Here is a 26,006-nt window from a genome sequence, read left to right on the forward strand (position 1 = left end):
AAGATATGCAACAAGGCTGATGTGGTCCCAGCCGATGATCCAACAGCTGATGACCCTTCTGGTGGTGTCCACCAGAAGGTGGTGAAGGTGTTACAAGAATGTAACAACTCTTGTATATATCTCAAAAAAAGGCTCGTTCCTGAGCTGAAGTGCTCGAGCTACAGGGAATGACTGAGAGAACTGGACAACATCTAACTAGAGAATAGGAGTGAAAGGAAGGACCTGATACGACACATAAAGCTGTAAGGAAAATTGAGAAAGAGGAAAATCAGCACTGTTCCAAACTAGCAACAGTAGAACAAAGGGGCATAGATGGAAACTAGACATAAAAGAATCAAAGAGATGTCATAAATTGCTCGTTCGGCGCTAGCTAGAGTCATCAGTAAATGGAATAGGTCACATAAAAAAGTCGTTGAAGCTATCTCAATATAAAATTGCAAATGTAAATATTTAAAAAACGTAATAACAAACACTGCATTAATTAATAACGTTCGAAAGGTGGGGAAAGGTATTATGACTGGAAAGTTCCTCGGATAGGATCCGAGCTCGTCTCTGTAAGCACATCTAGGTGAGTACGCACGTACACACAAGCGTAGGACTACTAATGAAAATGAAAGCTGATTCACTGCCGTCGAGTTCTCATGTGCCTTTTCAATACACTCTCAAAGCTACTAGTTAGCATGAGTGATAAAGTACCAATTTATTGACCCCGGTTTGCGGGTCTATCCGGTAACCCAGGTTGAGCCGGCATCATTTCACCAAATACAAATCCAAGACAAATGATGAAAAATAACGATAATAAATGGGAACGTGTACGATATCCCAACCAATGTCTACACCTCCCTTCTCCGTCACTTTTGTGTCTTCTTTCTCTCTGTTGATGTCTATCTCAGTCTCTATGTCTCTAAGACTATCCGTCTGTTTCTCACTCCATCTGTGTTGTTTGTCACTGCCTTTGTCTGTCTTTCAGTCTCTACGGGTCCGTGTGTCTGTCTCTCTCTGTCTCAGTGTCTCTCTCTTTCTATGTGTCTGTCGCTCTATGTGTGTGTGTCTCTGTCTCTCTATGTGTCTGTGTCTCTCTCTGTCTCTCTATGTGTCTGTGTCTCTCTCTGTCTTTATGTGTCTGTCTCTATGTGTCTCTATGTGACTATCAAATAGTCACGCGTCAGTGACGGACCGATAATATCTAGCTTTTAAATAGCAAGTATTATAACTGTATTAATTTATAATTTTGGGGTGATCAGCGCAATATATTTTATGATATGGTAATGAACAATATGATTCTTGCATGAATGCGAATAGCAAGATTCGTCATGGTGTCACTTTGGCACTGTTTCATGTGGCACTCTTAGCACTGTCTCCATGATACCAACCCTGACCCACCCATGCTGGGCATGTTCCCAACAGAAATTACTGTAAAACATTGGGTGATGCTAGCTTCAAGTGTCTGTCCTCCAATCTTGGATATACATTTAATAAATATATATATATATATATATATATATATATATATATATATATATATATATATAAATATATAAATATATATATATATATATATATATATATATATATATAAATATATATATATATATATATATATATATATATATATATATATATATATATATATATATATATATATATATATATATATAAATAAATATATAAATATATATATATATATATATATATATATATATATATATATATATATATAAATATATATATATATATATATATATATATATATATATATATATATATATATATATATATATATATATATATATATATATATATATATATATATATATGTAACTGGCGGTGCTAGAGATATGTCTCTCTCCCCTCACCCCCCATTCCACCGTTTTTCTTTTTTCCTCTCTCGACTTTCCGTATCTTCTTCCTCAACCCTCTTCCCCTCATCTTTTTCACCAATTTTCCCTTCTGCCATCCTATTTCTCTCTCCCCTACTCTTCACTATATGTACCCACTGACCCCCTCACTTCAGTCCTCTTGGTTCCAACCTTCGTCCCTGCCCTGGTCCTACCCCCCTCTCTCTTGTATATACCTTCCCACCACTCCTCCTCCTCCAGCAGCACTACTGTGCTTCTCCCTTCCCTTGGAGGAGTTCCTGCTGCTGGCCACGAGAGCCTCGACGTGTCAATAATCACACAGGGTGCTAAAAGTTATCCAAGCTCTAATGGGTTATTGACAATGTTCTCTCTGATGAAGAGGAAATCCACCAGCGTGAGGATGTAAGTAGACACGAGATAAAAGGAAAGGCAAAATTACTAAAAAAAAAAATGCTACCAGGTTTTCAGCTAATGAGGACGCTGCAGTTTTTATTTGCAAGACTGCATAATACTTTCACGAAATCGAGAATATCTAAGCGTATAGAAAGCAAGATCGGTTCCTCAAGATTGTTGGATATGAACTTTAGACAATATCAGTCTAACCTGATAACTTGGTCTGCAAAGATTAAGCAAAATATAATGAGACGACTTAAAGCAGGCCTTGCTCAAAAGCAAACGAAAAAGATACTCTGTAGGCATAGAATAAAAAATTAGCTACAAGGTATACTCTAAGTCTAGTACACAGACAATGAGAAGACATGCTGTGGGCTTTGTTAGCCCACAGCAATTAACTAAAAATAAATAAATATATATATATATATATATATATATATATATATATATATATATATATATATATATATATATATATATATATATGATATTATGTGTGATTATCTGTATCCAAGGATAGAGACTAGACATTTGGCCGGGCTAGCATCATTAATCCTGGCCAAATAATGACCACCCCCCCATACTACATACTGCTGATAGGTGGCTGGCCGAATACCTAGATTTTTACTAAAAAAAAAAAAAATGAACGTGAATTCAGTATTACATTTTCTGAGACAGAGATAGAGGTGAGAAGGGAAGAGAAGAAAGGATAAGGGAGGGAGAGGAAGGTGGGGGGTGGTGTTAGAAGAGAGGGAAGGGGAAGAGAGGGAAGGGGAAGATAGGGAAGGGGAAGAGAGGGAGAGGGGGATGTTTGGAGCGAACTCAAGGAACCCAGCGCCCTCAGAAAAAAACAAAGCACCAGGAAAACTATTCATATACGAGAAAAGCAAAAACAAATTCAAAACAATTGATGCAAATTTCTAGCAAGAAAACGAGTGTTAAGAGGGACAATATGGAGAAGCTGCAACTGCAGTATAATCATGCAAGGTTGTGCAAGGAGCCTTAATGAAGCACAGATCAACGCCCAATCTGGCATTTATTTTTAAGATAACGAAAACAAATGACAAAAAACATCAAAGGCAGCTCGGTTCTAATCAACAGACGCGGGGCTTGGGAGGTGTCACGTGGCTTGGGAGGTGTCACATGGCTTGGGAGGTGTCACGTGGCTTGGGAGGTGTCACGTGGCTTGGGAGGTGTCACGTGGCTTGGGAGGTGTCACGTGGCTTGGGAGGTGTCACGTGGCTTGGGAGGTGTCACGTGGCTTGGGAGGTGTCACGTGGCTTGCGAGGTGTCACGTGGCTTGGGAGGTGTCACGTGGTTTGCGAGGAGTCACGTGGCTTGCGAGGAGTCACGTGGCTTGGGAGGTGTCACGTGGCTTGGGAAGAGTCACGTGGCTTAGGTGTCACGTGGCTTGGGAGGTGTCACGTGGCTTGGGAGGTGTCACGTGGCTTGGGAGGTGCCACGTGGCTTGGGAGGTGCCACGTGGCTTGGGAGGTGCCACGTGGCTTGGGAGGTACCACGTGGTTTGGGAGGTGTCACGTGGCTTGGGAGGTGCCACGTGGCTTGGGAGGTGTCACGTGGCTTGGGAGGTGCCAAGTGGTTTGGGAGGTGTCACTTGGCTTGGGAGGTTTCACGTGGATTGGGAGGTGTCACGTGGCTTGGGAGGTGTCACGTGGATTGGGAGGTGTCACGTGGCTTAGGTGTCAGGTGGCTTGGGAGGTGCCACGTGGCTTGGAAAGTCACGTGGCTTGGGAAGTCACGTGGCTTGGGGGGAGTCACGTGGCTTGGAAGGAGTCACGGGGCTTGGGAGGAGTCACGGGGCTTGGGAGGAGTCACGTGGCTTGGGAGGAGTCACGGGCTTGGGAGGTGTCACGGGGCTTGGAAGGAGTCACGTGGCTTTGGAGGTGTCATGTGGCTTGGAAGGTGTCACGTGGCTTGGGAGGAGTCACGTGGCTTGGGAGGAGTCACGTGGCTTGGGAGTCGCCACGTGGCTTGGGAGTCGCCACGTGGCTTGGGAGGTGTCACGTGGCTTGGAAGGAGTCACGTGGCTTGGGAGGAGTCACGTGGCTTGGGAGGAGTCATGTGGCTTGGGAGCTGCCACGTGGCTTGGGAGGAGTCACGTGGCTTGGAAGGAGTCACGTGGCTTGGGAGGAGTCACGTGGCTTGGGAGCTGCCACGTGGCTTGGGAGCTGCCACGTGGCTTGGGAGGGGTAACAATGTAAACGATTTAAATACGTTTAGAATCAGATAATAAATGGTTAACTATTTGTTCTGAAATATAATTGAACATGTCTAGAAGAGGTTGCCAGGTAACATAACGAAGGTGGGATCATTGGACTGTTTCACACGTCGCCTTTGTAAATACACGAGTGGGTGTGGCTGGGTATAAACAGTAGCTGCCTTACGTGCTCCAAAAGACCTTATGCAGTTTTCCTATTATTCTGGTATTCGTCGTAAGCATTCTACTATTCTGGTATTCAACGTAAGCATTCTACTATTCTGGCATTCGTCGAAGCATGTCAAAGATCACAGCTGTGATCCACACAACGTCTTCCAGCAAGTAACCCACTTCCATTCAGCAGATTAATAGCTCCATAGTTTCATGACACTTTGTGTTGCAGTAGACAGCTCTAACTTGACGAAAAAATATTCCTTTACTTCTAAAAACATATTTTACCAAATCCTTCAAAAAAGAAATTGGATATCCTGTAATGTTGGTCAAGACATGTGGCCTCCATAAGCGTAATTTAGCGACCCGTCCTCCTAATACCACGTCGTGTTGTGACGTATACTTTACCTAAGGCCAAAAACTGTCGTAATAGGCAATAGCGTCTCGAGAAATTGACATAATGTCTCGTTTTTCTGTTGGTGGGTTCTCTGGTAGGATAGAATAAGGCCCTTTAGTACGACAGTTTCTTGACGTTGGGAACGCTGGCGAGTCGGCAGCGGCGATGGAAGAAAACGTGACCCCAAGCGCTAGATCTATTTTTTGTTTTTTTTTGAGATATATACAAGAGTTGTTACATTCTTGTACAGCCACTAGTACGCGTAGCGTTTCGGGCAGGTCCCTGGAATACGATCCCCGCCGCGAAGAATCGTTGTTACAACCAGGTACCCATTTACTGTTACGTTAAACAGAAGCTACAGTTAAGGATTTGTGCCCAGTAAATCCTCCCCGGCCAGGATACGAACTCATGACAAAGCGCTCGCGGAACGCCAGGCAAGTGTCTTACCACTGCACCACAGCGACTGGCGAACTCCCTCAGTAATACTCTCTTTGGTGAACTCCCTCAGTAATACTCTCTGAGACTCATACGTTAAATATAAAACCAGTATTCTATTTTCTTAATATAAATGTATCTAAAAAGAGAAAAAAAAATCAACGCAAAAATATCACAAATCAATATAGCAAAACATTTTGCAAATATGTATTACAGTTTTCACTAAAATACACAGAATTTGGTAAATATGAATTTGTTCTGTATTTATGATATTTAATGAACTGAACACATTTATGGGCTGGTATTGAGTTAACTGAACCATTTTTTATCTATATTTATATAAGAGACCGTGTCATAAAAATATGTGTCAGTCAAAAGCAATATGCCAGACGGTTGGGGCTAGTCTCACCCAACTTTCAAACATAACACATAGTCAGGGCTTGGGGTATGTGAGTGTCATAGACCAAAAGGGGTCAGCTCCAGTGTCACACTAAAAAAATATTGGCATCTATACGATTTCTCCTGTGATTTTCTTAAAGTCTGAAATCGTGGAAGTGCTTTCCGAAGAGTAAAGTTTTAGTAGCTTATTCACTGCTTTGAAATATTACCTTTTTCTGGGCGAGAAGGAGAAAGGAAATGTGTGTGAGAGTGAGAGAGTGAGAGTGTGAGAGACTGAGAGAAGAGGAAAAGAGAGAGAGAGAGAGAGAGAGAGAGAGAGAGAGAGAGAGAGAGAGAGAGAGAGAGAGAGAGAGAGAGAGAGAGAGAGAAGAGAAGAGAAGAGAAGAGAAGAGAAGCGAAGAGAAAGAGAGAGAGAGAGAGAGAGAGAGAGAGAGAGAGAGAGAGAGAGAGAGAGAGAGAGAGAGAGAAGAGAAGAGAAGAGAAGAGAAGAGAAGAGAAGAGAAGCGAAGAGAAAGAGAGAGAGAGAGAGAGAGAGAGAGAGAGAGAGAGAGAGAGAGAGAGAGAGAGAGAGAGAGAGAGAGAGAGAGAGAGAGAGAGAGTGTCGCCACCTGTGTTGTCTTTTGTGTACCACACATCCACAATAACCTGTTCTTGTCTTTTCTCCGAGAATTTTGTGACTCCATTCCTATCCGCTAACATCAGGAATTACCCCCATCAAACACTCCCTGATCAGGGAGCCCCCGCCAGACTCTTCCTGACCTGGCCGCCACCACCCCAGTGGGCAAGATATCGACCGTTTCAACGATTCAACGTTATTCCCGGATATTGTGTCCACTGGGACCAGACTACCTCCACGACCGGCGACAGTTTTGGCGAAAGGGTTAAAAAGAGACATTTTGACGCAAACAAACTTCGGGAATAAATATTGTTTTCAAATTTCATCATGAAATAATTTCTTTTCAAAAATGAAAATAAAATTCACAGCTTCTTCGAAGTTTTCTGCCACTTGCTTTCTTACAGGAATTAATAAATAATAATATTTCAAGTTTCATGACACATTTCTGTATTTGATGCAAGAAGCTTCTTTAACTCTTGCCCCCAAAGTTTTGTGGGTAATGAATGAATGAATGTATATATTCTGCATATATATATATATATATATATATATATATATATATATATATATATATATATATATATATATATATATATATATATATATATATTGTTGTTGTTGAATATGACCTAAAGGGTAAGATTAATGGAAGAGGAGTATGGAAAATTAATGAAGATTAATGGAGTATGGAAAATTTGTCTTTGTAAAATGTAAGGAGTGCCTTGAGAAACACTTCCCTAGGCATCAGATCATAAATATAGTGTGAAAAAAAACTTTGGAGAGTTAATTTTTCAACTTCCCTCGACAGTGAAGAAAAAACATTAGAAATATTGAGAAGATTCGTGTTAGAATCATTAATCTTTAATCTTGCCCTTTTGGTCATATTGAACAACATATCTTTACAAGAAAGACTGCTACCAAAATATGCTAATATATATATATATATATATATATATATATATATATATATATATATATATATATATATATATATATATATATATATATATATACATATACTCCTTCTGACGATGTATTAACATACGAAAGTACTTAAGGAAATTCCTGTTTCAATTTTCCTACGTGGTCTGACACTCACATTTTTAATCACGTGTATATTTTCGTGATATACACATATTTTATATATATATATATATATATATATATATATATATATATATATATATATATATATATATATATATATATATATATACACACACACACACACACACACACTCGAACCTATCGAGTTCGATGCATAGGAAACGTAAGTGTTCGTGAGCCGTTACCTTTCCCAATAGGTTACATTTGTAACGTTGGCTGGATTTTCTCTCGTGTTGTGTGTGATTAACGAATATATTAGGCTCTTCAGACACGCACAGAAAAAAATAAATTGAGAATTGTATCAGTGAAGTTAAGCAACTCGGTATGTGTTTTGTACTCAATAGTTCTCGAAATTTATTAAATAAGTCCAGCATTTTCTGGAAGAACGTGATTGCAGGAGAGATGGGGTTGCTGAAGTGGTGGTGTTGTTGAAGAGACCAGGTTGTTCAAGGCTATTGGTGCGGTGAAAATTATACTTGTGTCATATGTAAAAAGAGTACAGTAAAAATTTGCCTAGCGTCAAAGTCAGGTGTTTTAAAGTAATACAAATTTGCCTACTAAAATTCATACTGGTGAAAACCAATCCTCTACCATGAAAACAAAACAAGAATGATGACAGAGAATGGTATTAATAAAGTTGAGAACCCATGTCACAACGTGGAGGCCCGGAGCACCAGTAGCCCAGCCAAACACGCCAAGCCCTCCACCCACGCAGTAATATCAACATGCACCAGCCATTTACTTCATCTCTAATATTATCATAACTTATAGTAAAGGATGTGAAGTGTTTAGAATAATGTAGAGGGGACGTCACATACTTTGGATAATATTAATGTCAATAATTAAAAGTTCCCTAAACGGGTGAATAGGTATATATTAAGAGGATAATTTATAGCATTGACATCCCACTGTCCCTGCAGGTTAGGTTAGGTTAGGTTAGGCTAGGTAGGGTTTACCTAAACCATTGAGATGACGTAGACAGGGGAAACGTTTCCCATGCCTTAGACCTTACTCGCATACACAGGCCGGGTACATAGCGTGACTAATGACCATTCCCACGGTTTTAATAAATCAAGGAATAAATTATAATTCACTTTTATCCATCATTTAATTAACATGGTATATTTAATATGATGCTAATTTAGAGGATAAATAAGGGTAGCAATAAATTTATTAATATGTGTGCAGCTGGCGCCCTTAACATGTCACAAGCGCTGCTGAACCCTCCCTAGGCGGGAGGCTCCCTCTCTGGGAACAAGGTTTCCCCAACCAGTCCTCCCAACTACCCCCCAACCAGTCCTCCCAACTACCCCCCAACCAGTCCTCCAAACTACCCCCCCCCCCAACCAGTGTGTCAAAATACGGTGTACTGTTGGAGAAGATGGGTTAACATAGGAGCTCAACCATGTTTTCTATGTGTGGGTCTATTGGTTAGGTTCGGTTTGGGCAATTTATTCCAACATTTATGTGACGTTGTGACTAGTGAAGAAGATGAGCTGAACCATCGTAGTGTGATGTAGAGTTTGCACTCGTAGTGTGACGTAGAGTCTGCACTCGTAGTGTGACGTAGAGTCTGCACTCGTAGTGTGACGTAGAGTCTGCACTCGTAGTGTGACGTAGAGTCTGCACTCGTAGTGTGATGTAGTCTGCACTCGTAGCGTGATGTAGTCTGCACTCGTAGTGTGACGTAGAGTCTGCACTCGTAGTGTGATGTAGAGTCTGCACTCGTAGTGTGATGTAGAGTCTGCGCTCGTAGTGTGATGTAGAGTCTGCGCTCGTAGTGTGATGTAGAGTCTGCGCTCGTAGTGTGATGTAGAGTCTGCGCTCGTAGTGTGATGTAGAGTCTGCACTCGTAGCGTGATGTACTCTGCACTCGTAGCGTCTGCACTCGTAGTGTGATGTAGAGTCTGCACTCGTAGTGTGACGTAGAGTCTGCACTCGTAGTGTGACGTAGAGTCTGCACTCGTAGTGTAACGTAGAGTCTGCACTCGTAGTGTGATGTAGAGTCTGAACTCGTAGCGTGATGTAGAGTCTGCACTCGTAGTGTGATGTAGTCTGCACTCGTAGCGTGATGTAGTCTGCACTCGTAGTGTGATGTAGAGTCTGCGCTCGTAGTGCGATGTAGAGTCTGCGCTCGTAGTGTGATGTAGAGTCTGCGCTCGTAGTGTGATGTAGAGTCTGCGCTCGTAGTGTGATGTAGAGTCTGCGCTCGTAGTGTGATGTAGAGTCTGCGCTCGTAGTGTGATGTAGAGTCTGCACTCGTAGCGTGATGTAGAGTCTGCACTCGTAGCGTGATGTACTCTGCACTCGTAGCGTGATGTAGAGTCTGCACTCGTAGCGTGATGTAGAGTCTGCACTCGTAGCGTGATGTACTCTGCACTCGTAGCGTGATGTAGAGTCTGCACTCGTAGCGTGATGTAGAGTCTGCACTCGTAGCGTGATGTAGAGTCTGCACTCGTAGCATGATGTAGAGTCTGCACTCGTAGCGTGATGTAGTCTGCACTCGTAGCGTGATGTAGAGTCTGCACTCGTAGCGTGATGTAGAGTCTGCACTCGTAGTGTGATGTACTCTGTACTCGTAACGTGATGTAGAGTCTGCACTCATAGCGTGATGTAGAGTCTGCACTCGTAGCGTGATGCACTCTGCACTCGTAGCGTGATGTACTCTGCACTCGTAGCGTGATGTAGAGTCTGCACTCATAGCGTGATGTAGAGTCTGCACTCGTAGCGTGATGTAGAGTCTGCACTCATAGCGTGATGTAGAGTCTGCACTCGTAGCGTGACTCAGCACTCCACAGGTTACCCATCCCCCCAGGTACCTCCAGGAAGCTCAGTGTGAGATGTGTTTAAGCTGAAGTGTGAGAGACTCAGGGAAAGGTGATGTTGAGCTTGTTACTTATTGATTTATTGATTTATTTACACGAAGGTACAATGGGTTTGTGAGATTACATAATATTGGTATTTTTACAATCTTGCAAAGCCACTAACAGGCATAGCGTTTCGGCCAGTTCTTGCTGGGTGCTGAGTAGTGCTGGGTACTGAGTACTGTGTTGAGTACTGGGTGTTGAGGAGTACTGGGTGCTGAGTACTGTGTTGAGTGCTGGGTACTGAGTACTGTGTTGAGTACTGGGTGTTGAGTAGTGCTGGGTACTGAGTACTGTGTTGAGTACTGGGTGCTGAGTACTGTGTTGAGTGCTGGCTGCTTAGTACTGTGTTGAGAGCTGGGTGCTGAATACTGTGTTGAGTACTGTGTTGAGTGCTGGGTGCTGAATACTGTGTTGAGTACTGACTGTGTTAAGTACTGTGTTGAGTGCTGGGTGCTGAATACTGTGTTGGGTATTGTGCTGAGTGCTGAATACTGTGTTGAGTGCTGGGTGCTGAATACTGTGTTGAGTGCTGGGTGCTGAATACTGTGTTGAGTGCTGGGTGCTGAATACTGTGTTGAGTGGTGGGTGCTGAATACTGTGTTGAGTGCTGGGTGCTGAATACTGTGTTGAGTGCTGGGTGCTGAATACTGTGTTGAGTGGTGGGTGCTGAATACTGTGTTGAGTGCTGGGTGCTGAATACTGTGTTGAGTGCTGGGTGCTGAATACTGTGTTGAGTGCTGGGTGCTGAATACTGTGTTGAGTGCTGGGTGCTGAATACTGTGTTGAGTGCTGGGTGCTGAATACTGTGTTGAGTACTGGTTGCTGAGTACTGTGTTGAGTGCTGGCTGCTGAGGTGAGTAGTACTGTGTTGAGTGCTGAGTGCTATATTAAGTGCTGGGTGCTGAGTACTGTGTTGAGTACTGGTTGCTGAGTTCTGTATTGAGTGCTGAGTACTGTGTTGAGTGCTGGGTACTGAGTACTGTGTTGAGTACTGGGTGCTGAGTACTATGTTGAGTACTGAGTGCTGAGTAGTGCAAAGTGCCGAGGTGGTGTGCAGGTGGGGAGCCATGTAGTCGCGGATGCTGGGAGCTGAGGCCGTGGAGCTGAGCATGGGGAGCGACAGATGCTGAGCAGAGGTGGGGGAGGCGTGAGGTGATCCCTCAGCGAGGCGCTAATTAGCCTGGCTCTTGCAGTTGTAATACTCCCTCTACCTCCCCCTGGCTTCCCTTTCACCCGCTCTCACAGCCATGTAATTAATTAAATATTTCTGACAAGCATTACAGAATCAGAGGCCCGTGCACAACAGACGATAAATCCATCATTACATTCAACAACAGGGCTTATTAATTACCATTTTCACAAGATAATATTGCCTTAATTGATAAAATAACAATGCGTAGGCTTATGAGAATGTTGTCAAAGTTCCTAAGTCATCTTAGTAGAAAAAATCAATGACACTATAGTGTTCGCTCGGCTACGAGTCGGGTTTATTGAGTATGACACAACACTGAGACCACGGTCGATTTTATCTGGAAAATTTTCGCTCACCAAAGAACCTGACACTGGTATTAAACTTTGATCTATTTTTCACTCTTCTAAATTGAACAATTTTTTTTTTTTTTGCTAAAACATTCATCCCATTTTCAGAATTTAATAAAAATTGGTTGATTCGTTTTATATGTATTTTGCTTTCTCGTACACAAAGGTCCTGTGTCCTCCCTTCCTGTTACCACCTGTGTCCTCTCGTTCTGCTGTCTTTGTCTTCTCGTTCTGCTGCTCCCTGTGTCCTCTAGTTACGTTGCCGCCTGTGTCCTCTAGTTGTGTTGCCTCCTGTGTGTCCTCTCGTTATGTTGCCGCCTGTGTCCTCTAGTTACGTTGCCGCCTGTGTCCTCTCGTTGTGTTGCCTCCTGTGTCCTCTAGTTATGTTGCCTCCTGTGTCCTCTCGTTCTGTTGCCTCCTGTGTCCTCTCGTTCTGCTGCTCCCTGTGTCCTCTAGTTACGTTGCCGCCTGTGTCCTCTCGTTGTGTTGCCTCCTGTGTCCTCTCGTTATGTTGCTGTCTGTGTCCTCTCGTTGTGTTGCCTCCTGTGTGTCCTCTCGTTATGTTGCCGCCTGTGTCCTCTAGTTACGTTGCTGCCTGTGTCCTCTCGTTCTGTTGCCTCCTGTGTCCTCTAGTTATGTTGCCTCCTGTGTCCTCTCGTTATGTTGCCTCCTGTGTCCTCTCGTTCTGTTGCCTCCTGTGTCCTCTCGTTCTGCTGCTCCCTGTGTCCTCTAGTTACGTTGCCGCCTGTGTCCTCTCGTTGGTTTGCCTCCTGTGTCCTCTCGTTATGTTGCTGTGTCCTCTCGTTCTGTTGCCTCCTGTGTCCTCTCGTTATGTTGCTGTCTGTGTCCTCTCGTTGTGTTGCCTCCTGTGTCCTCTCGTTCTGTTGCCTCCTGTGTACTCTTTCTGTTGCCTCCTGTGTCCTCTCTTTCTGTTGCCTCCTGTGTCCTCTCTTTCTGTTGCCTCCTGTGTACTCTCTGTTGCCACCTGTGTACTCTCTGTTGCCACCTGTGTACTCTCTGTTGCCTCCTGTGTACTCTCTGTTGCCTCCTGTGTACTCTCTGTTGCCTCCTGTGTACTCTCTGTTGCCTCCTGTGTACTCTCTGTTGCCTCCTGTATACTCTCTGTTGCCTCCTGTGTACTCTCTGTTGCCTCCTGTATACTCTCTGTTGCCTCCTGTGTACTCTCTGTTGCCTCCTGTATACTCTCTTTCTGTTGCCTCCTGTGTACTCTCTGTTGCCTCCTGTATACTCTCTGTTGCCTCCTGTGTACTCTCTGTTGCCTCCTGTATACTCTCTGTTGCCTCCTGTGTACTCTCTGTTGCCTCCTGTGTACTCTCCTTCTGTTGCCTCCTGTGTACTCCAAAATACCAATAAGCCGAAGCTCAACCCTTGCAAGCACAACTAGGTGAGTACACACACACACACACGCGCACGCACACGCACACACACACACACACACACACACACACACACACACGCAATCATCTTTGTCTTCCTCCCTCTTCAAACCCTTCTCCTCTCTTTTTAATAATCCTCCTCCTCCCATTTTAAATGCTACTGCCTTCCCTAATCCCTATCTTCCTACCCCTTTCCCTATTAATCCTCCTCAAATTTTCTTGATACCTCCTCCAGCTCCTCCTTCCTTTCGCCTTAACTCTGTTCACCGGCTCTTCCGGGAAAGTGTGGGTGAACAGAGGTGGGTTTTTTCTCCAGCTGGAGAGTAGTTGTTGTACCGAACTACTGAAATGAGGAGCTTAAAAGCAAACACTTAACTCTGCAAGCACATATTGGTGAGTAAATCTAAGTATTAAACGCACACTTATACAAAACACACAAAATACACAAACGAAGCTAATAACCCATGCACAAAGTGTTAGTAATGTAAATGTTATTAAGACAGTTTGCTAAGATGCTAGCAATTATGATTCCCCCTTTAATATATATATTGAAACGCCCAAAACAAAAATAGGAAAAGACTAATCATTAAATTACGTGTCCCAGACCCATACAAGACGAGTCCGAACCCCTGACAAAGTCAGGCTTCTAAACCACCACCAACAGATCTCACGGAGCGGCCTAGCTACAACTGGCTAATGGTCTCCCCTGCTCTCTCTCTCTCTCGCTAGCCCATCAGCCTGGCAATGTCATCAGAATTATTCTCAATGTAATCTGATGTACCTCGAGTCCTGTTACCGGGTTGAAGAGTCAGTATGTGTTATATTTGTAGATAACTAGGTGGGATACCCGGCGGTACTCGGGTCGACACCGCCACCTCAAACCTGTCTTTGTCTGAATGTTTTTGTATCTTCCTGTTTCTCTCTCTGAATGGGTCTGTCTCTCTGTCAATCTGTTTCTCAGTCTGCCTGTCTCACTTTCTATTTGGCTGTCTCTCTCCATCTATGCATCTCTCTCTCTCTCTCTCTCTCCCTCTCTCTCTCTCTCTCTCTCTCTCTCTCTCTCTCTCTCTCTCTCTCTCTCTCTCTCTTTCCTCTGATATCGCTAATATCACAAAAGAAGACGTACCAGCATATCTTTATAATAATGAAATAAATAATACAAAGTTCTCTGTTGGCTTCTAATCTGCGGGAGGGTGGTCGGGTCAGGCTTCAGCAGGAGGGGGAAGGGGGGACAGGAGATGGGGGCTATGTTGATGTTATACGTTTTATGGTACTCTGGCCAAAGTATGAATAGCAGGAAATTTATGCTAATTTTCCAGAGATCAGTGAGTAATGTATAACAATTAAAAAATATATTATTTGACATTTTTTCATCCAAAATAGACTGGTAGGTAGGCTGGCAGAGTGGATCTCGAGTACATTACTACAGGTGACGTGTAGAGTGGTGTTCTGGGTGTCGTATAGGTGAGCACTCTTAGATCCTGCCGAGGTCTGTTATCAGCTGAGTGAGCTTTGGGTACAAGAGGAGTTCCATCCAGGTTAATTTCCGCCATGTCGACTGTAGATGTAATTTGAAGGCAAAGCTGAAGATTAAAAGCAAGTGTGAGCGCAATTATATACGTATAAGTTCTGTTGTGTGGTACTGTGTGGTACTGTGTTTATGGTACTGTGTTTATGGTACTGTGTTTATGGGACTGTGTGGTACTGTGTTTATGGTACTGTGTGGTACTGTGTTTATAGTACTGTGTTTGTGGTAGTCTTTTACAGCACTATCTGTGTGTATTCACCTAATTGTTCTTGCAGGGGGTTGACCTCTGACTCTTTCGGCCCGCTTCTCAACTGTCGATCAATCAATGATTAATGTGTTTTTTTCAAACATACCCCCCCCCCCCCAAGAAGCACAGCCTGTAACAACTGTCTAACTCCCAGGTACCTATTTACTGCTAGGTAACAGGACCATCAGAGTGAAAGAAACTTTGCCCATTGTTTCTCGCCGGCGCCAGGTATCGAACACCCGGACCACAGGATTAAGTGTCCAGCATGCTGTCCACTCAGCCACCGGCCCCTGTGTGTGTGTGTGTGTGGGTGAGACTGTTTTAGGTACTGTGACTGTGGTACTACTCTATGACATTGTATTTACGGCACTACTTTATGGCACTGTGTTTGTGGTACTGTTTTATGGCACTGTAATCACCTAATTGCCTTAATGGGGTTGTGCTTCAGCTCTTTGGTCCCGTCTCTCAACTGTCAACCAACTGGTATTCACCTAGTTGTGCTTGTGGCAGTTGAGCTCTGTTCTTTCGGCCCACCTCTCAACTGTCAATCAACTGCTACTAACCCCTAACTAACTTTTTTCCTCCCCCCCCCACACACATACAGTAAGCAGCCCGTAACAGCTGTCTATCTCCCAGGTACCTATTTACTGCTAGGTAACAGTGGCATCAGGGTGAAAGAAACTACCCATTTCGTTTCTGCCATCGCCGGAATCGAACCCGGACCCTAGGATCACGAGTCCAGAGCGCTGTCCACTAAGCTATCAGTCCCCCATGGTGTACAGGTTTCTAAGCCTGTACTATCATAACTATCACACACACTATTGAGCACTATCATAACTAATTTTGAAACTGTTGTTGTAGTTCACCTCCACCACTGTGTTTCTAGTGTATTCCATTTGTTAACTACTATGACACTGAGAATACCCACTTGTGGACGAGTGGGTTAAGGAATGCGTCTGGTGCCTGTACTTGAAGGCAGTTCAAAACCCTCCATTGCTCCAACTGATATTCTAACTTATATATCAAGTCATTTTGATTTCTTTGTGTAATAATAATAATAATAATAATAATAATAATAATAATAATAATAAACACAATAACTGACAATTTCAATGTTCATAAAAGAGGCCTTGATTCCCAACCTTGTTTAAGTGTTTTGGGAGGACACTGAAACATTACACGTTTACATGTAATGTAACATGACATGTTTAAGTTTTAACAGGACATGTTTAAGAGGGTCAGTTTAGCTGGTCTTGGTGGACAACTCCTGGGGCGCTGAGCGGCGGTGCTCGGGAAAACGTGACCAGGTACACCACAACACTGTTTTAACTTCCTGCAAGTCATTACCAACTAAGCAGATGCGATATATTAATTAACCTTTTTGTCTGTAAAGCTTCCTGACAGCTTGTTTAAAAGTTACGAGGCCACACTCATTTGTGTTGGGAACTTTGTTGACAGCGCCGGGGGCTCCTGCAGCGTGGCCCACCAACTTCACTCTGGCAACATCCGCTACGACTCCATTACCATACTTACCACAACTACCGGTCTCTGTCTCTCCCTCTTACTCAACCCCAAACTCTCCCCAAGTCCTCCCCACTCGTCGCCCTTCCTCCCTACGAACACAGTAGTCAACGCATTTACTACACAACTGAAACGTCCCGGGTTCGATTCCCGTGGTTGGACGGAGGCACTTAGCCACATTTATTTTTTTACCTGTTATCTCTGTTCACCTAGCAGCAAATAGGTACTCGAGAGTTTGACATGTTGTGGGTTACGTCCTGAGAAAGGTCCGTCGTAGGTCTAGGGAATCCTCAATAAACCTAAAGGATTTCTTGTCTCCGGCGATTGAAAACGGGATACTATTTATGTAATGTACATTTCCTAACCCCTACCGATATGTCATGTTCTGTAATGATTCTGTGCCTTAATGGTCCTCAGCTGGCACTCTGCGCCTTAATGGTGGTTTAATTTTAACTTCTCCCAGGTGATGGTGGTACACCTCAGGGGTTGTACAACGTCTTCCAGATGATGGTGGTACACCTCAGGGGTTGTACAACGTCTTCCAGATGATGGTGGTACACCTCAGGGGTGGTACAACGTCTTCCAGATGATGGTGGTACACCTCAGGGATGGTACAACGTCTCCCAGATGATGGTGGTACACCTCAGGGGTGGTACAACGTCTTCCAGATGATGGTGGTACACCTCAGGGGTGGTACAACGTCTTCCAGATGATGGTGGTACACCTCAGGGGTGGTACAACGTCTTCCAGATGATGGTGGTACACCTCAGGGGGGGTACAACGTCTTTCAGATGATGGTGGTACACCTCAGGGGTGGTACAACGTCTTCCAGATGATGGTGGTACACCTCAGGGGTGGTACAACGTCTTCCAGATGATGGTGGTACACCTCAGGGGTGGTGCAACGTCTTCCAGATGATGGTGGTACACCTCAGGGGTGGTACAACGTCTTCCAGATGATGGTGGTACACCTCAGGGGTGGTGCAACGTCTTCCAGATGATGGTGGTACACCTCAGGGGTGGTACATCGTCTCCCAGATGATGATGGTACACCTCAGGGGTGGTACAATTTCTCCAGATATTCGTGGTAGCCCTCAGGGGTGGTACAACTTCAACTTGAGGTAAAGACTGTGTACCTCAAGGATGTTAAAACATCTTAGATGAGCTAACTCATTACACCCAAATTAATACCAGTCAAAAGGTAATAGTTTCCTATACAGAGGTATGCCACCAGACTGGTCCCGGAACTGAGAGGAATGAGTTACGAGGAAAGGCTAAGGGAGCTGAACCTCACAACCTTGGAAAACAGAAGAGTAAGGGGAGACATGATAACCACCTATAAAATTCTCAGGGGAATTGACAGGGCGGACAAAGACAAACTCTTTAGCACGGGTGGAACACGAACAAGGGGACACAGGTGGAAACTTAGCACCCAGATGAGCCACAGAGACGTTAGAATGAATTTTTTTCAGTGTCAGGGTAGTTAACAAATGGAATGCATTAAGTAGTGTTGTGGTGGAGGCTGACTCCATACACAGCTTCAAATGTAGATATGATAGAGCCCAGTAGGCTCAGGAATCTGTACACCAGTTGATTGACAGTTGAGAGGCGGGACTAAAGAGCCAGAGCTCAACCCCCGCAAACACAACTAGGTGAGTACTAGGTGAGTACACCTGTGCCGGGAAGTTATGTGTTTGCGCTTGTATCCTTTACAGAGGCAGCGTTACAGTGAGAAATAGTAGAATCAGTGGACACGGGTGCAAGCTGGAGACAGAAACGAGTTCACAATGACGTCAAGAAATCCTTTTTCTGCGCAAGTATCGCCAGCAGATGGAACGGTCGACAAAAAGACACCATTGAGCCAAATGCAATCAGCAACTTCAGAAGGATGAACGATAAAAACATGAAATTAAATTTATTACATGAACTGATCGGGAGGTGGAGAGGCAGTGTTTGTGAGCGATGAGTGAGAACATTTAGGTGCTGAGGATGAGTGAGAACATTTAGGTGCTGAGGATGAGTGAGAACCTCTAGGTGCTGAGGATGAGTGAGAACATCTTGGTGCTGAGGATGAGAGAGAACATCTAGGTGCTGAGGATGAGTGAGAACCTCTAGGTGCTGAGGATGAGTGAGAACATCTTGGTGCTGAGGATGAGAGAGAACATCTAGGTGCTGAGGATGAGTGAGAACATCTTGGTGCTGAGGATGAGTGAGAACCTTTAGGTGCTGAGGATGAGTGAGAACATCTTGGTGCTGAGGATGAGTGAGAACATCTAGGTGCTGAGGATGAGTGAGAACCTCTAGGTGCTGAGGATGAGTGAGAACCTTTAGGTGCTGAGGATGAGTGAGAACATCTAGGTGCTGAGGATGAGTGAGAACATCTAGGTGCTGAGGATGAGTGAGAACATCAAGGTGCTGAGGATGAGTGAGAACATCTAGGTGCTGAGGATGAGTGAGAACATCTAGGTGCTGAGGATGAGTGAGAACATCTTGGTGCTGAGGATGAGTGAGAACATCTAGGTGCTGAGGATGAGTGAGAACCTCTAGGTGCTGAGGATGAGTGAGAACCTTTAGGTGCTGAGGATGAGTGAGAACCTCTAGGTGCTGAGGATGAGTGAGAACATCTAGGTGTTGAGGATGAGTGAGAACATCTAGGTGCTGAGGATGAGTGAGAACATCTTGGTGCTGAGGATGAGTGAGAACATCTAGGTGCTGAGGATGAGTGAGAACCTCTAGGTGCTGAGGATGAGTGAGAACATCTTGGTGCTGAGGATGAGTGAGAACATCTAGGTGCTGAGGATGAGTGAGAACCTCTAGGTGCTGAGGATGAGTGAGAACATCTTGGTGCTGAGGATGAGTGAGAACCTCTAGGTGCTGAGGATGAGTGAGAACCTTTAGGTGCTGAGGATGAGTGAGAACATCTTGGTGCTGAGGATGAGTGAGAACATCTAGGTGCTGAGGATGAGTGAGAACATCTTGGTGCTGAGGATGAGTGAGAACATCTCGGTGCTGAGGATGAGTGAGAACATCTCGGTGCTGAGGATGAGTGAGAACATCTAGGTGCTGAGGATGAGTGAGAACATCTCGGTGCTGAGGATGAGTGAGAACATCTCGGTGCTGAGGATGAGTGAGAACAACTTGGTGCTGAGGATGAGTGAGAACATCTCGGTGCTGAGGATGAGTGAGAACATCTAGGTGCTGAGGATGAGTGAGAAAATCTCGGTGCTGAGGATGAGTGAGAACAACTAGGTGCTGAGGATGAGTGAGGACATCTAGGTGCTGAGGATGAGTGAGAACAACTAGGTGCTGAGGATGAGTGAGAACATCTTGGTGCTGAGGATGAGTGAGAACATCTAGGTGCTGAGGATGAGTGAGAACAACTAGGTGAGGATGAGTGAGACCAACTAGGTGAGTACTTCAGAGTACACATGATCGACCAGGGTACAGGAGTTGAGAGATAAGGAGGGACCTAGAACTGTCCACATTCACCTGTAGTCTCCCTTAACAGGCAAGTGGATCACTAACCCACTCGTCCCACCCGACAACGTTCAGCCTGGCCAAAGAAAACATTTCAGTTACGCACTAATCGACACTTCATTCATGATTAGGAAGAAATAACATGAAGTCTGTGCATGCTGTTGTTGTTGTTTTAGATTCAGCTACTGGGAACACAAAGTTCCAAGTAGCACGGGCTATGGTGAGCCCGTAGTAGACTTACCTGGTACAGGAGCGGGGCTGTATGAAGAAGTCTGTACACCTGCAGTTACATATTAAATGTAATATGAGGGCGAGATCGTACAAAGGGGAGTCTGTTTTCTAGTTATGGGGATGGAATTGGACGACTTGAGGGAGTGGTAGTTGTTAGTATGAGAGCAATGTGGGGGAGTGGGTGGCGTTGGGAAGAAGCAAGGAGCTGGGAAGACGGAGTGGGCTGGGAAAATAGAAGGGTAGTGAATGGGGATGAGAGGAAAGTGCTGGAGGGGTTACGGAGAGGGAGCGAAGTACGGATTAAGAATGACGGGTGTTGGGAGGGAAGATGGAAAAGTAATGGATGGGGTAACAGGAGTCGGTAAGACGTCTACTCCTGTACCCATCTTTTTAAAAACCAAGAAGGAGCTAATCTGACGCTGGGAGGCATTATCCAGTGATTGGTATTAATAACTGAAGCTGAATCATTTGGGATGCAACATGTAAATCTATTGAACAGTAAGTACGATCATTACCAAACATCAAAATCCACGTATTCTTCGGTGAATTTGGCTTCAAGAGTCACCGGCCTACAGCCGTCCGTCATATTCATAGTGTCTTCATCCTGCAGAAGGATATGTAAGGGATAATAACTGACAGAAATGACCAGATTAGGCAGCGCATGCGTAGGAAAGACAAGTGATGAAGCGGTGCAGGGGACGGGCCATCGTGGGAGGAGCGGTAAACAGTGGTAATGGACAACCTGATGTGGCCACTTATTGTTGGCATCACGACTCTGGTGGCCACAGTCAAGGAGGGGAGAGTCTAGGAGAGGAGGGGAGGGAAGTGACGAAGGAGAGAGCGATGTCTCGGAAGGGAAGTGGGAGAGTCTCGGAAGGGAGCGGGAAATGTGTGGGTGGAAGAGAGGTGCGGAATAACCTCGGGAGGAGGGAAGTAAGGAGTAACCTTGTCTTAAACACATCTGCGACACAAGAACGTCCGTCGTCGCCTTGCAAGTTCTGATCAATTAACCACATTTATACATTATTGGCGAAGTCGGATGAATAAAAGATGAATATGTTGGAATGAATGCTGGACTAGGATGTAAGGATGCATGAAGAAGACAGATAGAAGTTGTTCTGTTGAACCCAAAAGGATTCTGTGAGAGCGTAAGACAATGCTACGACGAAATCAGGATGACGGTGCTGATATGAATGTAAGAGGAAGACACTTGCAGGAGTACATGATGAAGATGTTGAGAAGAGTGCAACAAGAGGCTGCAGAATCTCCGACAGACGAAAATGGAATATCATATGTGGCGACGATATATGTCTTATTCCCCACAGGAGCGACGGCCAGAACATTTTGGGCAAGTAGCCGAGGGAAAAGTCTAAAATATGTCTTGAGAATGAATGACCGCAAAGTGGATAGCGAATGCGGATGACGCGAACGGAACGGCTATTAGAGGGAGGGAGAGAGAGAAAAAAAAAGAGGCAGGGGCGACGCCATTGAGAAAATGGACTTCTCTGAGAGTAAGAAGGTCCAAAACTTTAGATACCGTGGAAGAACTCCCTCACAGATTAGTTACCGAAAAGAAGAAAGTTGTGGAGCTGACGTAAGTCTGGAAGATGAAAGATGGCATCTGGAGCCTGAGGGGAAAGATGAGACGCCCTCTGTCTACCAGCCCAAGTACCAAGCTCAGGTACTCTATCCGGAGAACTATGGAGACGAGATTACATGTATCAGTACTCTGTGTATGCCATGTCCAGAACTGGATCTATACAAATTACCCTGAACTCTCTTTTCTTCTTAGCTTTTTTTCTCAATATACCAAGAAACAGCTGAGTTTGCGAAGCATCGGCAAAAAACTAACTATTTTTGGCATAGTTTCGTAGGCTCTTTATCGGCAGTAGTCAGAAACACCAGCCTCAGCTTTTTTGACAAGAATAATGTTTCAGAATACTATTAAGGAAGGAGACGAGGAGTCACAGTGAGAGAAGAGATATGAGAATAAGAGGAGGTGAGGAGAGGTAATGAATGGAGTACCACAAGGGTCGATACTTGGGACCATCTTGTTCCTAATTATAGAAACGACCAAAGAAATAAGTTAAAGCATATAAATGCTAAAAATGCTATACGAATGAAAAAATATCAGAATAGAGAACTGTAATACTTTGCAAAATATTTGTCTCCAAAGATGGCCTAGACAATGGCCGCAGGGCTTTAACTGAGACAAGTGCAAAGTTATGAGGCTTGAAATAAGAGAAAGACCTCAAATACGTTACAGAATTTAGAGAAAGTAACTTACCACTTCAGCAAAGAGAGAGAGAGAAAGGTTTGAGTGTAAACATAACTCCAATTTCGGCACCGCAGGCACATATAAGTACACTAACATCTGCAGCATATGCCAAACTGGCCGTCGTTCTCATAGCCTTCAAGAACTCGGATACCAGAGCCTTTAGAAGCTACATACAACACATTTGAGATCTGCTTTTGAATATGCTGTCCCAGCATGGAACCCACTTCTTAGCAAAAGTAATTAAACAAAACTAGAGGTCTAATGTTATTCAACAAGATTCGTTCATGAGCAGGGAATACAGGATAATGTCATCCAAGATGCTAATGGAACTTGATCAAGTACACAGAGAAGCCATGTTTAAAGTTGGGCACAGTAGAACAAGGAGACAAACGTGTCAGAGATGTCAGAAGGAAGTTCTTCACTGTAAGGTCATAAATAAATGGACTAGATTACAAAGGAAAACTTGTTGACGTTAAATATATTTATAGTTTACATGTAAATATGATATGAAACATGAATAAAGAGAGTCATGCACTGAACTACCGATGGTCTTAAAAACAGACGCTCAGTTCTGCAAGCACTCAAAAGTGATGGGGTACGATGTCTTATCTTCCTGTGTCTTCAGTGGTGTCGTGAGTCTGGCAGCGCTGCTCTGTCATCTCTCATAATCATACGTTCACTAATTATTCCCCTTTCTTTTCCTTCCGCTATTTTCGTTTTCTCGGCTATAGATGTTTCCCCTCAATTACCAAGCACATTTTTCCTTGTTAAACTGTTCAAAAACTCTGAACATTTAGCAGAAGTGTTGCATGTGTGGTGTGGGGGTAGGTTAGTGTGTTCATCTAACCGTACCTGCAACACTGAACATGTGCCCTTGGGTCCCGTCTTTACAACTGTCGGTCATCTTATGAAGGGTTATCTTGAGGTTATCTTGAGATGATTTCGGGGCTTTTTAGTGTCCCTGCGGCCCGGTCCTCGACCAGGCCTCCACCCCCAGGAAGCAGCCCGTGACAGCTGACTAACACCCAGGTACCTATTTTACTGCTAGGTAACAGGGGCACAGGGTGAAAGATACTCTGCCCATTGTTTCTCGCCGGCGCCTGGGATCGAACCCAGGACCACAGGATCACAATCCAGCGTGCTGTCCGCTCGGCCGACCGGCTCCCTACACACACTACCAGTTCCACATGTAAATCTTTGTGTGGTGTTACCCACAACTGCCTCCTGCTCCAACTCGTTTCACTTTCTCACTACTCTGAGGCTAAATGTTACCTTACACCCGTCTGGGTCATCTGCACCGCTACCTTCCACCCGTGGCCACTCCCCGTCCTGCTACACCCGCTCAACGATTCCCTCTTACCTACTTTGTCTACGTATACGTATTTCCTACGTATAAGATCCACTCAGGATCTTATACGTAGCAACCGTGTCTCCTATTCCCCGTCTGTTATCTATTGTGGTTGCTACTCTATGCATTACCATTAAGTACATTAAATGTTACATACAAAACAGAATCAAAGACACGGCTATTTTGTAGCTACAAAATTGAGACTCGCTTTATCTTTTGCACAAATAATAAAAGAAGAAATTCCTTATACAAAATACAAAAAATCAATAGACAACCGCAAGCTAATTCACAGCGACAGCCTAAAATTGAATTTCCAGAGAAAGTTAGAGGTGAGAAGCAAACACGGAGGACAGAAATGAGCAAGGTGACGGTAAAGACATGGGGGGGGGGAAGGGGAGGGGGAGGGGGAGGAGAATGATGAAGGAAGAAAATGAGAACAGAAGGAGGAAGAAGGGACAGAGACAGAAGAAAGCACAAGATATGAGAAGGTGAAGAAGAGTGAAGACAAGGAGGAGGAGGAGGTGGAGGAAGAGGAGGAGGAGGAGGAGGAGGAGGAGGAGGAGGAGGAGGAGGAGAAGGAGGAGTAGGAGGAGGAGGAAGGAATCATAAGTGTTCATCCATGTGACGTTGCTAACATAAAGTCTGGCAGGAATAACACGGTTGGAACAAACCCAAGACCTAATATGAAGCAAGACCGCCTGAAGACACGCAAAACAATAAACTCCTCGGAGCCCTCAACATCAACATAGGTTGCGTTCCTAACTGGTTTCATCTAAGAAGAGATAAATACTCTATTCTGGAAGGGGTTAAAGAATGTGCTGCCGATGGAAGATGATGTAATATGGGTGTGAGAGGCCAGCAGAGAGGGAGACAAAATACATCATGGGGTTGGAGAGACTAGAGGAAAGCAAGGTACACCATTGTGTGGGAGAGACATGGTACGTCAGAGGGTGGGAGAGATCAGGCAGAGGGAGCTAGGGTGTAATATGTGAATTAGTTAGGTTATTCTGAACCACGTGTTTGCCACAACACCATCCCATAAACATTTTACATCAGCATTTCCAATTACTGCTGGATGAATAGGGGCGAAATTAGACCGATTCCCAGTGGCAACCTCCACCACCAGACCGTGACAACCACCACCACCAGACACCGTGACAACCTCCACCACCAGACACCGTGGCAACCTCCACCACCAGACACCGTGACAACCTCCACCACCAGACACCGTGACAACCTCCACCACCAGACACCGTGACAACCTCCACCACCAGACACCGTGACAACCTTCACCACAAGACCGTGACAACCTTCACCACAAGACCGTGACAACCTCCAACACGTCACTGTCAAAGTCTCATTTCGACATTTACCCTAGAGCCTCGGGGCCCATTTTCGAAGCTCCGCCATAAAGAATATAATTATAACAACAATATATCTTAATCTAAAAAGATTAAGATATATTAAGATTAAGATATATTAAGATCAATATATCTTATAACTAAAAAGTCAGATTGCCAAAGAAAAGATTCGCACTGGACGAGTTGAAAAATATTAGTAGTAATATAAGATGTTTTTCTTTTGTTAAGTCTTAATATTAATACCTAGCTCTTACCGTCTTTATACAGCTATGGCTGGGCATGTGAGCTGCAGCTTGCACTGCCAAATTGTAGAGGCATTGTCACACATATCTTTAAGAAAACGAGAATGGATAAAGTAATTGGAGAGCTGCATTTACTTCATACCGTCAGACCTGAAGGGTCTAATGACAAGACATAATAATGTAGAGTGTAGATAGCTGTATTGTCGATAGTTCTACTAGTGTAGAGTACAGCCAGTTGCTTAATCTAATACTAATGATCGATGATAAGTATTATATAAAACCTACAAACTTTTTGATTGATTTTTTATTGTTGCCGCCGGAGGCGGCTAGTTTATTGTGAACCCCATATCCATCCTGTGAGCGGTAGCGCAAAAAA

General features: G+C 44.3%; 2 protein-coding genes across 4 annotated transcripts in view; both read right to left on the reverse strand.

The window, feature by feature from the left end:
- LOC138368376 (filaggrin-2-like) overlaps positions 1 to 10,296 on the reverse strand; it is a 36,175-nt gene extending 25,879 nt beyond the window's left edge. The window contains exon 1 of the mRNA XM_069330905.1: positions 9,068 to 10,296. Within this exon, the coding sequence (XP_069187006.1) occupies positions 9,068 to 10,296 (1,229 nt within the window). The remainder of the gene's footprint in view (positions 1 to 9,067) is intronic.
- The window catches only part of LOC123756565 (adenylate cyclase type 5), an 814,648-nt gene that overhangs the window by 673,409 nt on the left and 115,233 nt on the right, over positions 1 to 26,006 (reverse strand). The gene's annotated exons all lie outside the window — the stretch shown is intronic.

This window comes from Procambarus clarkii, chromosome 25 (assembly GCF_040958095.1).
Source record: "Procambarus clarkii isolate CNS0578487 chromosome 25, FALCON_Pclarkii_2.0, whole genome shotgun sequence".
Taxonomy (NCBI): domain Eukaryota; kingdom Metazoa; phylum Arthropoda; class Malacostraca; order Decapoda; family Cambaridae; genus Procambarus; species Procambarus clarkii.